The sequence below is a fragment of the Limulus polyphemus genome, unplaced genomic scaffold (assembly GCF_000517525.1).
Source record: "Limulus polyphemus unplaced genomic scaffold, Limulus_polyphemus-2.1.2 Scaffold626, whole genome shotgun sequence".
Taxonomy (NCBI): domain Eukaryota; kingdom Metazoa; phylum Arthropoda; class Merostomata; order Xiphosura; family Limulidae; genus Limulus; species Limulus polyphemus.
Window position 1 is genome coordinate 155,092 of NW_013666236.1, and position 15,075 is coordinate 170,166.

At 34.6% G+C, this 15,075-nt stretch overlaps 1 protein-coding gene across 1 annotated transcript in view; it reads left to right on the forward strand.

Moving 5' to 3' along the window:
* LOC106459552 (low-density lipoprotein receptor-related protein 2-like) overlaps positions 1 to 15,075 on the forward strand; it is a 248,405-nt gene that overhangs the window by 68,591 nt on the left and 164,739 nt on the right. Inside the window, exon 2 of the mRNA XM_022386057.1 lies at positions 13,202 to 13,321. Coding sequence (XP_022241765.1) covers positions 13,202 to 13,321 — 120 coding nt within the window. The remainder of the gene's footprint in view (positions 1 to 13,201; positions 13,322 to 15,075) is intronic.

The window sequence follows — 15,075 nt, forward strand, 5'->3', positions numbered from 1 at the left end:
GCAAAGTTGTATTCAGAGAGAATAAACCAGTTTTATTTAAGAAAGGACTTGTGTCGCTAAAGTTTCATCGGAAAGAAATTATACAGAAAATTAACTAACGAACTGAGACGTAGCAGTATCATTAAAAAGGCTTAGACGACACAAATGGTGCGTCTGAAAAGCCATTATACGTTTATTACTGGAAACCCGTATAAGGCCAGTAAAGAAATATATAAAAAATGTAATATTATTGTTACAAAAACACAACAAAAAACCCAACATTTTATTAGTTTTTTAAAGAAATGCCTATATTCTTATACCCACACTCGGAAAACAGAACCCCTAAATACAAATAATCCCGAAAGAGATGTTTTGACCAATATCCTAACCTTTATCTCGGATGTTAATCTATGCTAAAATTACACTCTCGGAGCTGTTTAATTGGCTTTTAATGGTCGCTACATGTTTTCGTGGAGGATTATTTACTGTTTCACGTATACTGATATCACTTTTTTCTAAGACATGGATTAAATGGTAGTACATGAAATAAAGTACTAAGTTGTTTGCCTTGTAAGTGGAATTATATTCCATTATTTCTTTAACGGTAATTTCATTGACAGTATTGCTTTAAATGTTTAATATATATATTTTTATATTCCATTTATTACCTTTGTCTGACGGCGGGAGTATTGTGTTTATTTCTCTGTGTGTGTGAACAGTATAACTCGAAAAAGATTTCATCTGAGTTTCAAGTTTGGTGTAATGATTGGGTATCTCCCAAAGACCAGTTGTTTATCTTTTGGCAAATGCTGCTCAACGGTCAAGGTCACACTGATGGTCAACCTCTTTCGTTATAATGGTAGCAATTTGGAATTTTGAAAAACGGTTAAAACTCGAGAAAATGTTGTTTATAGAAAGAGAATCTTGAGATCTAGGCTTACACTTTTATAGGAAGAGGATCCTAGAACCTAGAACTAGATTTTTATAGAAAGTTGATCTTGGCACCTGAACCTACATTTGTAAGGATGAGAAATTACTTGATGTATGTTTTAGGTTTGTTACTGGAAAATAACACAATACTATAGGGTCAAAGTGTCTTTCTAGCTTTGTTATGAAGATTGCTTTGCATTGTTAGCCGACCCTCTTAAGGTATTATTGGAATTGCGGTCGAATATATCGAAAACAGGGTATCCAATTGATAAATCAGTGCATTCTAATTTAAACTGGAAATTAGATCAGTGACATGATATACTTGGTTTTTTAGTTCTGATATATGTGGGTAATTTTCTTTGATAGTAATTAAGTTATTCATAATATGAGGCTCAAATAGTCACCGTGAACTTGTGATTTTCATATTTTGAAATCTTAATACACAATAAACATACTATATCAACAATAGTTAAGATGAAAAAATAGTTTGTTGAGGTTTAGCAGCATTTTGGTAGATGATAACATAAAATAACATTCCAACTTAAAGGTTGTGATATTAATATTTCTGTAAAGTTACGGGAGTGCTTACAGTGACTAGCTTAAACATTATATTTCTCAGTTAATTTGAATTTGGATCACTTTTCGACGTTAGAGTGGCCTGCACTCTACGAGACATAGGTTTCAAAAAGTGCTGGAAGACGTTTTGTTCAAATGTCATCAGAGGATTACGGAGGTTTGTGTTTTGCTCATGTTCACCTCACAAAATGTCCAAATTGAACTGAGATTCGATGACTGTGTAAACAAAAGAAGACACAGTAGTGAATGTCATGTTTTTTGAACGAACATCGTACAATCTGAACGTGATAAGTTGTTGCATTATTATTTGGAAAAACCGTTATTTATCTGTGTGATGGACATGATCGACAACGAAGTACTTCTATACTGTGGACCCATCCCTTCCAAAAATAACATTCCCACATCATTATACCATTTCCAGTACCTTGCACTTTAAAGACAACATCAGCAAGTGGGCAATGTGGTTTTCTCAAAACATTTACTGTCAGTATAGAAAAGGATGAAACACGATTCATGAGACCATAAAACACATTTCCAGTCACTCACTGTCTATAGCCACTGAAGCCATATCTTTCTCTTTGCGTCTTAAACAAGTTGTTGTTACTGCAGTGTGACAGTTTTTGCAATATCTCCTGTAAAGTACGCTTGGAGATAACCCAATTCTAGTCACTTGTAAAGAATCCGGTCAGCTAGCCACATTCTAACGTTTGTTGCACTTGATAAACCTGTCCAATCGTTTTATCTTGGCTTATTACGAGTTTTTAGAAGATACTAGTTTTTGGATTTTGATTTTTGTGGCAGGCATAAATCTTTCTGATTACTGCTTTTGATGAACTTTTCTGACAGGTGTCTTTGAACAGCGATCACACACAGAAAAAACAACAAAATAAACACAGTTTTGACGACTTTTCTAATATACATCAATTTTAATGCTTGGATTTATGGTTTTTAACCCTTCATTGGTGAAGACTATTTTTAGATTACTTCAATTAGTGGCGGTACTGTCATATCATGGCCCGCCATATTATGAGTCATTCCAAGACTCATAATGGTGACAGAACAATTCGCCCAAACTAGTGTTATATTTAAACTATTTTGGAATAAGTTGTTTGTAAATAAATTATTTGAGTTCTAGATACATTGTACTTGTCAATCACTGTGGATTTAGCTACATAATTTCACCGACTTGCATTTGGTGTGGTTACATCACTGAAATGCCCTAATACTGTTTAGTAATATGTAATAGTTAACCAGAAGAATTGTCTCTTTTAAAATCGGTTTCGAGGCATTTCAATTTTAGCCAAAGAATATTAAAATAAGACCTTCTGTTGGTGTTTGAAGTTAAGCACAAAGCTACGCAATGGGCTATCTATGCTTTTCCCACCACGGGTATCGAAATGCGGTTTCCAGCGTGTCATTGGGGGGAGGCAAATCCTTTTGAATGGAAAGAAATAAAGCATTTCTATGTTATTTGTAAACACACATCGTTTAAAGACCGTTAAACCTAGTTTGAGTAAAAAAACAAACTAGAAATATTTAACAGTTTTGAAATCTTCATTAGCAGTGAATGTATTAGTACTTTGATACAGTCCATAAACATATTACGCGGTTTTGTCAATACTTATTTTACTTGTAGTAAGTAAGTAAGTTGAGTAAAAACAATTTATTCTCCTGTTCAATATCTTTGTTATATCTAATTTCACTGCTTAGCTTATCTTGTTTTTGCAGGCTCTTAAACATCTGCTTTTATTCGTCATGCTATATACTATCGAATATGTATTAAATGGCGAACATTCCTTTCAAAATTCGCACTAACAATCACCACATCTACAAAAATTTCCAGCCTGATGGACCAAAATGTAGCTTTGTGGATAACAAAAAACCCTGTACTGTGACGGGCTTAGAAATACTGTGATCTATGTGAAGGTACTTCTGGGAGATCTATCTATTTATTATGATATTGTTCCGACCAGTATGTGTAATTAAAGAGATTATAAGCTACTGATTCATCTTCAAAAGATGAAAACCGTACAGCCAGGTTAGAATTGGTTCTTATAATCATATATTGATTTAATATTTCTAGTTTTACATAGACGGAAGTATATAAAGTTTAACACGCATTGTCTACTTGTAAGTGTTTGTTTTGAATTTCGCACAAAGCTACACGAGGGCTATCTGCGTTAGCCGTCCCTAATTTAGCAGTGTAAGACTAGAGGGAAGACAGCTAGTCATCACCACCCACCGCCAACTCTTGGGCTACTCTTTTACCAACGAATAGTGGGATTGACCGTCACATTATAACGCCCTCACGGCTGAAAGGGCGAGCATGTTTGGTGTGACGGGGATTCGAACCCGCGACCCTCAGATTGCCATGCCGGGCACTTGTAAGTGACATATTGAGTTAATATTTCTAGTATATAAAGTTTAACACACATTGTGTAATTGTAAGTGAATCAGTGGGAAGCGTTCTTAATCATTTTTATTACGATTTGTTCCAGGTACATAGAAATCTTGTGAATCTGCATCTTATGCTCTTTGTGATTAAAGCTAATTACACCGTTTCAGCTGGTACTTACGTGTGATAAGTTAACGCTTTTTGCAGTAACGTTGCGAACTTGACCTTCGACCTCATTTACTTTACCCGCTGGATGAAAGACTATTTTTGTGATGCTTTAAAACGGTAAAAGCTAAGTAATGAATTGTATGTCTTTCTCACTCGATCTCATTTAGGCCATTATGGTGCATATGTATTATATAGATGATATCATCAATGAGGAATGTATGATTTACCTGCTGTACTGTTCACTGATAACTCTTTTTCCAAGGTTGTACGGGCGCTTAACTCGCGATCTGAAAGTTCGATCCCTATGGTTAGCACAGTGCATATAGCTCAATGTATAGTTTTGCGCGTTAAGAAAATCAAAAATCTATTAAATGTATTTTCTATGTACTAATGCTATAACAGAAGACTGGCCCCCAGTGGCATAGCGGTATGTCTCAAACCTACTCTGTCTAAAGTTATACTGAAACAACAATGTCGTAGCTGAAATAACTACTAATTTTACGTTTTCATAGCTAGTATAGAATATGTCTTTAATATGTATATTCCGGTTGCATTTCCACATTTTGTATGCAGATGTTCTTCACGTAGTTAAGGCATTCTTGTTAACCTAGATGTTGAAAGGTTTTAAAAAGATGCTAATCATTTTAGTGAAAAGTAAAGGTTACATGTGGCAAGAGCTAGAAACTCGTAACTCGTATAATTTCTGGCCTTGTGTCTGTGTCCACTCCCTGTGGTGGTGGTGGGGTATGGGGGGGGGGGGAACCAGTCTCCAGGAGGTGAAGCAGATATTTGTAGAAGTTGGGGATTTCTTACTGTATGTTTTTTGTAACAATCGGTGAAGAAAGTAGCTTAGGATTATGGGATACCGTCCTTGGACCTTTTGTTTGATTTCAAAGTATAGTATATCATAACGTTTTATATCCTTGTCCTTTGCGAACGTCTAGAAAAGTCTCCTCTTCACCCCAGCACCCAGTATAGTCATTATTCGAAACGAACAAGCCGACCGCATATATGAATATAAAGTTTGTTTATTTGCCCAACTGTGTTTTCTTTGCTGCCAGTGCTTGTAGTTATTCTATGCAATGCATTTCCTGAATCTGTGTCCTTGCGGATATCAGTGTACCTGAATACCACACTAATGACACGGCGCTGTAAAATATTTAAAACCAGTACATTTTCTATGTTAACTTGATTTGTTCGAATCATGCGTGCAAAAATAACGAAACATATTAAGATTAAAACGTTCAGCAATATGAAGGCATAGCATAAGTCTTGTAAGTATGCCTATTTTGTAAAAACATGATTAGAAGGCGACTTCTGCCAAAGCTAATTTTAGAAAAGTCTTAATACTTGCTAATGGTAAAGAACGCCGAAACGTGAATAGAACAGTTGGATGTGTACCGTACTGTAAAAAATGAGATTGTTGCTGTTTGAAGCTCCGTATTTTTGCTGAACTTTTCCCTTTGCCTCCAGTGCGTATACACGTATTTATTATGGCTCAAGTGTTTCGGAATAACTTCTTATCTATGTATCAAGTAGTTACTGATCCAGTTCATTGTCCTCTACCCGTCTTTCCACTTGATATACCTTCCTGTGTCTCTCACTACCTGTTTTGTCTTTTTTTGTTTGCCATCTTTTTCTGTTGATAAAATTTCAGACAGGTCCATTTTAAACAACGAGGTGTATATTAAATGGATTGAACTGGTGTTAAAGAACAAGTTTAGTACAATTATTTATATATTTTTGAATTAAAATAAAATATTTCAAAAGTTTAACTTTATGGTAACAGCATTCCTTTTTACTAATAGATGACGTCACGTAAATGCATGGTTGCTTTCTATTGTAATATCGCGTTCGGGTGATTGATCGATAAGCTAGACGGCTTACAATGTTAAAATTCTGGGTTCCGATTCCTAAATTCCGACTCCTAAAGAGGGCACAACGTAGATAGCACATTGAACATCTCTGCATTTAAACAAACAATATAGCTTTTAATATTTTAGAATGTAAAACTTGGATTAACTTTAGTACTTATCCAAATGTCCGCCAGTGGCTTAGCGCTAATTTCGAAGTCCCCGGTGGATCAGCCGTAAGTCTATGGACTTACAACGCTAACATCGGGGGTTCTATTCTCCGTGGTGGACACAGCAGATAGCTTAACGTGGTTTTGCCCTAAAATAAACAAACAAGTTAAAGTATGAATGCTTATAACGTTAAAAACCTGGTTTCAATACTTGTGGTGAGTACCGCACAGATAGCCCATTGTGTAGCTTTGTATTTAACTACAAAGAAAAAACAAAACAAATCTTATCCAAAATTCAGAATTACAGGACGTTTATTACCTTTGGCATTCAGCTATGCGTCATCTATGTGATATACTGACCTTCCTGAATATTTAATACGGAAGGTGTTGTCATGGTGGCCAACTTTTTTTTTGTCGGTACATTCTCAGTTTGTTAATAGAAAAAACTTTCTATATTCATTTGTTAAAAACATGTCAGAGTTTTTGTTTCCTTTTTTTGTGTTCACTAAAATAATACATAACACCTTGAAATGTTTTAGAATGGAATGCAAAGATAAGAAAAAGACATTGTTAGATGCTATAAATAAATGTATAAAGAACTGAATGGATTTATTTGAAAACCGTGTCTAAATAGAGTATTTATTTGGTGTCGCTTTCTTCGCATGATTTTCAAGTGAATTGGGTGTGTATTCTTATGATTGCATTTCAAGCAGGTTTTTAAAGCTTTTATATCATCAAAGCATCACAAGTAAAAGTTGATCACTTTAAGCACATTAAAATGTTGAATAACATTAATATATCTGTAACTGTTATGTTGCAAGGTTTCATTTTAGGAACCTTGACGTAAAATAATCTATTTTCGTAGGCCTAATATGTGAACGAGTGGAAAATAAATGCATATGATTACTTGAGTTGTTTACGCCCTCTAGTGAATCAAAAGAAAGTATTTCAAAATACATTATCTTTATGAGCTGTGTTTTGTGGTTCTAATGACGTTCGCCTTGGGAATTTCTCCGTGTTGAAGGTCGACGTAGGAAAATTTGTCGAACCAACCGACGACAAAGTATTTTAAAAGGTATTTTTCTCACTATCGTACAGAGAACTTCTGACGACCCCACAGCGAACTTTACAACACGGGCAAATTTTCCACTACAAATTTTACAACGGCGCACTTTCAGAATACGGATACACGGTGTTTAATTTTAAAATTCGAGTCTGAACTGATAAGTCCCAAATAAAAGGTATCGTTTATGAGGCCTGGCATAATCTGGTGGTAAGGGTGCTTGATTTGCAATCTACTGGTCGCGGGCTCAAAACCCGTCACCGAACATGCACACTCAATCCTATTATTTTTTGTTGGTAAAAGAATAACCCAAAAGTTGGTGGAGGGTGCCTTCCCTCTACTCTATCACTTCTAAATTAGGGACGACTAGCGCAAATAGCCTTGAATAGATTTGCGCGAAATTTAACAACACAAACAAACAAAACAGTTTATCAAAATTTGCATCAGTTCATCTCTCTCCCATACAATTGTACAGTCCAGCAATAAATTTCAACAAATTCTAAATTATTACAGTTTACAAAATCTCGAGAAAACCTCTATTACCTGTATCAAGCTTTTGAGCCTCCAAAACATTACAAAATGACATTTATAGAAACTGCAAACGGCATGGTCAGGTGGTTAGAAAGCTCGACTCGCAATCTGCGGGTCGCGGGTTCGAATCCCTGTCCCACCAAACATGCTCGCCCTTTCAGCCGTGGGGGCGTTATAAAGTGACGGTCAATCCCACTATTCGTTGGTAAAAGAGTAGCCCAAGAATTGGCGGTGGGTGGTGATGACTAGCTGCCTTCCCTTACACTAGGCACGACTAGCGCATATAGCCCTCGTGTAGCTTTGCGCGAAATTCAAAAACAAACAAACAAACAAACCAGCAACACAATTTCAAGGACAAGTAAAGAAAAACTTATAGAACAACAAGTTGTTACGAAAACGTGTTTTACAAAATGCTGGCAGGCTGCTGCAATATGTCTTTTTTATGGCTTATTATATTATATTATTACAGGACTTGTATATGTTCTTTTATACTACAGGGTGACGTAAAATTCACGCACCACCATGGTGGTTCTAATCCCGTCCTTTCTATATTTTTTCTAAGTCACGCCAGTTTGTATTACACTGTTTCTTTTTTATTTTGTTGCAATAATTGGTTTGGATGTCACTAACCTTGCAAGAGCGTGTATAAGTGATTTTGTCGCAATGTCAGTGGTGTACATTTGGAACAACTGTAAGGACAGAAAGACTAGTAAAAACGAGCCTTGACAATATACAACAAAAATGCTAAATTTACCTTTAAATATACAAGTTACTCATTCTATCGTATTGTTGTTTATAATAGTAATATTTTTTCATTTAAATAAATACATTTATCTATGTTCCGAGAACCATTTCTACATCATTAGTTTTCTATTAATGCTCAAATAGGAATAATTTAAATTGTTAAATTACTGTTTTTGCTACTGGTGTACATTGATTGTGAATGTGATGATTTCAGTTGAATTTACTAGAAACCTTAAAAAACAAACAAACAAAAACTAGAAATCTGATGAAAATACAGTCTTGGCCAAAATGTTTGCATTCTTGCCATAAAACATTCATTGGGAGGGTATAGATCTTTTAACAAATGAAAACGAGTCCAGGACAGTAAATTGATTTAATGTTAGTGGCTAATTTTAATATAAGTTCTTTATTCACAATCATTCCATTTGATGAGACCATTTGCATTTGTTTGGAAAAACTCTTTAAAGAGGAGTCTTTTGTTCATGGCTTAACTAAGGAATAATTTAGATCTTAATTATTCATTCTGTAAAGAACAACTACTGTTCTATATTAATGTTATTGTCTACGTGCATGGAGTAGTTATTGAGTGAGTGCCCGAGTAGTAACAGAGAAGGTAGCGTATGACCAGACAAACACGTGCGAATTGTTACTCTGGTCGTTATGAGTCTTTTGTGCATTTGCTCGTCAAAACACACATATCAGTGTTGTATAAAGAGGTGTGCTTTTGATATAATATTTTTCGAAGCAGATTAACGCTTTGTTCGGACAATTTTTCTGCACTTGGTGTGGAGTCATGCCTCGTCACGTGCCAGAAGTTATAGATCGTCAAAGTGTTCAACTGTCCAGAAATGGTATGAAGCAAACGGACATTGCCAGAACAGTAGGGTACCCCGAGTGTACTGTATACAGAATCATGAAACGTCATCGGACAACAGGAACTGATGTTCCAGGAAGTTTACTGGTAGTCACCGAAAAATTACTGCCAGAGTTGATCATGTTTTGATCAGGTTAAGACGTCTTATGACAGGAATGGCATGAACACATTCATTCCAGGGTATCCAGAAGAACAGCGAATAGGAGATTGACCAAAAAAGGTTATTTTGCAAGAAGGGCTATTTGCAACTCGATATTATCCAGAATTCACCGCCGTTACCGTGTTACTTGGGCAAGACAGCATGCCAACTTACAGCTAAGACACTGGCGACATGTCATCTCTTCAGATGAGTCCTGTTTCCGACTTGCTATAGCTGGTGGTAGGATTTGTGTTCGTCATTTTCCTGGAGAACAGATGAGGGAAGACTGTCTTTCCCACAGGAAACACATAGGAGGTGGTTCAGTACAGGTTTGGGCAACTGTTCATCATGGTGGAATAACTGCTCTTCATACCATCCAGGGAAACGTCAATGGCGCCTCCTACATGCATCAAATGGAAACGATATTTCTGCCATATGCTAGGGCAAGGTCTAGCGATAACTTTGAGTTCCACAGTGCATATTGTACAGGAGGATGTTACAAGATTGCCATGACCAGCAAAGTCTCCAGATTGTAATCCCATTGAGAGCTGTTGAACAGAACTGAGCCAGAAAAGTGCTAACCGCGACAATAAACCAGCTACTGCAACTGAGTTGCAGCACCTTCCAGTGACAAGTTGGGATGAAATCACGGTGGATTACATCAATAACCTCATCATCGATATCATGCCACGTCGCCTTGCGGAGGTTATTATAGTAAGAGGAGGACCAACTAAGAACTGAATGTTTAATATGAACTGATTTTAGGTTACAGACGCTATTTATGATATTATGTTGTTATATTTTGTTTTGGTAAGGTTTTGTTGAGATAGGTGAAATATTGAATTACATATCTTTCTACAGATGTCTGATAAAATTGTTTGCTGTTGTAATAAGTCATTCATGATGTCCATAGAACTTGTCTCATTATACAAATTACACATGTAGATGTTTAATATAACATGTATTTGTCAGTTTAACAGCACTAGGTGTATTTGTATTCCACCTTAATAATAATGATCTTATTTGTTACAAAATATGTAAACATTTTGACCAAGATTGTAGTATTGCGTTGATTAACGATGTAGAAATAAATTTAGGTTGAATTAATAACATCCATTTCCACCAGAATCTAGCTTGATTTCACAAACGCCAAAGTTCAATATAGATATTGTTTTTATAACACACATCTTCTACACAAATATGAACCTTTAACAATGTCTTATACCTGAAGAACCAAGTTTTTGTTGTTATTGTGTTTTTTCATTTCATAAAACTAATATTTTTCAAGTAATAATTTATCCACCATTTTTTTCTCGCTTGTTTCGTTGCTGTTCACGCATTAAAATTAGATTTCCACAAAATAAATATATGAAATTAGTTCGTTTTTGGTTATTATATGTTCTTTTTTTTTCAAAAATTGCAAGAAATACATTCACCTGGCATTCCTATTATGATATTAACTGTTTGTCCTTGGTACTCTGCTTTGTACTACAAGAAAGCCTAAAATCAAAAATGCGCAACAGCCGAAAAAAAGCATGTTAAAAAAGTGAAAACAGAGTCTTAACGACCAACAAAATGGTACATAATAAATTACGTAACAATTTGATATTTGGCTATCTATAAACTACGTCACATATATTAACTTTGTTCTGAAGAACCGTTTTAGTTTTACGTAATAAACATTCAACAACAATGCGGAATATTTCAAATTCTTTACCATTGGTTCTGTTGTTACCAAAGGGTGTGAATATGACTACAAAAGAATGTGTTCCTTATTATATATTTTTGATAAAAAGTTAATTTTTCTCATTTTATCCGATTGTTTATATACATATCTAGTGTCATACAAGTGTTGTTTTCTTTACCAGTGCTCCAGTTGCTCACTGATACTTAAGTTTTCTCTCAGAAACGTTTCCTGTAATGCTGCGTATCTTAGTATACTTTCTAGTTTCTACGGTTTCACCTCGGTAGAACACTTGAACTTAGGTTTCAGGCTATAACTCCCCCCCCCCCCCCCACCTGGCACAGTGGAATGTCTGCGTATTTATAACGTTAGAAACCTGGTTTCGATACACGTGGTGGGCAGAGCACAGATAGCCCATTGTGTAGCTTTGCGCTTAACTACAATATATATATATTACTTTCTCCTAATTTTTTATGAACTGGCTAGTGATGTGAGTAACGCATGCGCTCTAGGAGAAATGACCCTATTGTGTTTTATGTATAATCTTTAAACTTTCTTATTCTGATAAAGAATTTTTCAAATTTTGACCACTACTGGTTCTGACATTGGGAGATTTCTCCATTCAGAAAATAGTGCTGTCATTTGTCTTTAGACAATCATGTCTTGGTTTGTGTTGTTTATCAAATATTATTTTGCACTTTGTCTTCAACTAAGTCACAGACGTAAATTCGATCAGTGTTAATCCGTGATTGTTTTTCTGTCGATTCTTTTGTTATCTAAGGTTACTATTCTTAATTGCAAGATAAATCTCAGTAGTGTATCTGAGAATACCACAATAGAAAGTGATCAGGAATTACTGTAATTGGTATTGTCAGTGTTACTGTAATGTTATTTTGACAGAGAAAACGAAGAATATAGACTTGTAACATGTGAAATTAGATATCCTGAAAGCAGAACGTTAATTGTAAATGTTGTTAACACTCGACATGGAAATTAAATCATCCTGTTATCATTTAGCCACTGATATAAAAAATCATACAGCAAAATTCTTACTTGAACTGCCTTCCACAGATCAATATCATACCTAATCAACCACATATAACAGTAAAGCTGTCTCTCCAAGTTTTTTATTTTCAAGCTGCTAAATTGATAGAGGTGAGAGAAATTACTAGCTGTTGTTATACGTTACTGTCATTATCCCTACATGAACAAAAGCTCTGTGGCATATATATTTATAACAAAGTGAAAGCACGAAAGTGAAGGAAACCCTTTCTGATTACATGCATTTTATATCCCCATCCTACTCCTAATTTCTATGTCCCATGCTCACTAACACTGAAGTATCGATTGGCTTGTGCTAAGTTGTGGAACTACCGACATAGTCATAGGCCTCTACATATTTGTTTCTAATGAAGTGTATATATAGACAATAGTTTGAAAATCAACTTCGAAACAAATGAAAGACTCGTTTTCCACATTCCAGAATCTAGAATACTGCAAACCATATTTCATATTGTAAAATATTTTACCGGAAAAATGTGAAAATTTAATGAAATCTTACCTACAAAAGAAGTTAGACCTTGTATTGTAATCAACGTTTTGGCTTTAGAATAGTTGCAGATATTTAAGTTTTGTTCAATGGAATTCCATAAACAAAGTAGTGAACGATTTACAACACCGCTAGAGTAGAGAAGTACCCATTTCTCTCTGAGTATACAAAGTATTTATAAAACCTATGTATACTAAAGTTAAACTTAATCTTGGTCCCTTGTGGGATAGCGGTAAGTTTACGCGCTTACAGGGCGAACATTCAGTTGCGACTTCTCGTGGTGAACAGAGTACAGATAGTCTACCGCGTAGCTTTGCTCGAAAACAAACTTAATCATGACTGGTCATAAAACTATAGGCTACAGCACAGAATATTCCACATTAGATGTATGTTACGATGTTTGTGTTTGTGGTTCAAAACATGCAATGACTAATAGTGATGTAATAAAATTTACTTCATAAATTTTCAACTTAACTAGAGATAAAGATTTAATTTTAAATGCTTATTGAAACAACCATATTTTAAATGTTTTTTTTTTCTTTTTAGAAGAGATAACTTGTTCTCCCGACAACTTTCGTTGCAACAATGGCCGTTGCATACCGCGAAGGTGGGTCTGTGATTATCAGAAAGATTGTGAAGAAGAAGAGGATGAGCATCAGAGCTGTCGTGAGTATTTTGATTTTGATGACTTTATAATTTTACAGTGGAAGTATCTTAAGATTAAAATAGAAAAGAATTTTTTGTAAGAAGATATTCCTTTCGTATATCGAAATTTGGACAGCAATCATCAGAATAATATGCAAATATGGTTAGAACACATTCAAAACAAACAAAAGTAGATTAAAATGCTGTGAATTTGAAAGTGGGGAACAATTGTCAATATTTCAGTCAATTAAATTTTATTTGTCCATAAATAAAATTTCATACTAGAAAATAATTACAGAAATTTGTAGATGCCAGGGGTTAAAGTTCAACTTGATGCCAGGGGTTAAAGTTCAACGTGATGCCAGGGATTAAAGTTCAATTTGCTAATGTAATGGAAGGTTTTTTTATTTTTTTTGCAAAATAATATTTTATAAATTTGGAAAGCATTTCTTTAATTATAGGAAATAAACGTTTTTAGAAATACTGAGAGGTCGATTTTCAGACATTAAATGAGATTTTAAGATGCTATTATGGAAGTGTAAAAAAGTATTGTTTTAATTTTATGTCATACACTAAGAAGTAATGCAATTTCCACTTTTTATTTATGTTAGCCATTATAAGCATAATTCAGGTTTGTCTAGTGATTTTTTTTTTTACTTCTCTTACAATAATTTATTATTTGCAAATATAATTTCCTTTTCACTTTGTCTTGTATCTTATTTGGCACAGAGCCCTATTGAATATGTACTAGATTTCCTCAATAGTTTATTAGCCTTTTTCAAAGTACTGATTTGTTTGAATTCAAGAGAAAGTCATTAAAAGACAATGATATATGTACCCATACCAGGTATTAGATAAAAATAACTTTTTTTTTGCTAATTGTTAATATAACACAACAGTATTATATGTTTTTTCATGTTGTTGTTTCTTCTTAAAGAACTTTTGTTCAGAAAAAGTATTTTTAGTTTCTAATCTAGTACATGTATTAATAGAGCCATTTCAAAAGCAAAGTTAGTAAAATACATTGAAAGTTTAATATTTTTTTTATATTCATTTTCTTGGGATTTGCTTTGCTTTTGCATCCTCTATTTTGAGTTTTCACTGTTTCCATGACTTTTAACAAATTATCTTCTTTGTTCATAGAGACTTATCACTTTTTCATCGTTCATTTGAGACATTTCTGCCCCTTTGTCAATATTTCAGTAATATTTGTTGTTTCTTATTTCTGTTTATGTTCCTCCCTTATCCATAGCTTGTTTTCTCTGAAAATTGCAATTTATTTTTCAAGATGAGTGATTTCTTTTTTCTTTTGTTCGTTCTTCGTTAAGTATGTATTTTTGTTTTCATCCATTTTAGTCTGTTCATTCATGCTATTTTATTTTATTTTTCACTTTGCTTCCAGTGTTTCCTCTCTTTATAGTTTTGTCATAAGAGAATAAATATTGTGAAAAGTTACTGTTACGACAGCGGAAGTCACGAGACGCTGGGAGCATGCGCGCTGGAGTTTCTAGAACATCATGAATTATCGAGAAACTCCGCGAATGTCCTAGTGTTTGCCAGGTGCCCTCCTTTTTAGTATATAAGCCTGGCGAGAAAAACCAGCGCAAGGGCAGAGATAGATAGATTGAAGAGACAGATAATTGAGTCAAGGCAACAGTAGGCACCGTAAGTAAAGTGTGTGAATCGCTGTGATTTATAGCGTGTGTTATAAAGGCTGTTACCTTTAAAGTGGCTGTGAAAATTATGTGTATTACAAATTTGTATCCAGAAAGAAT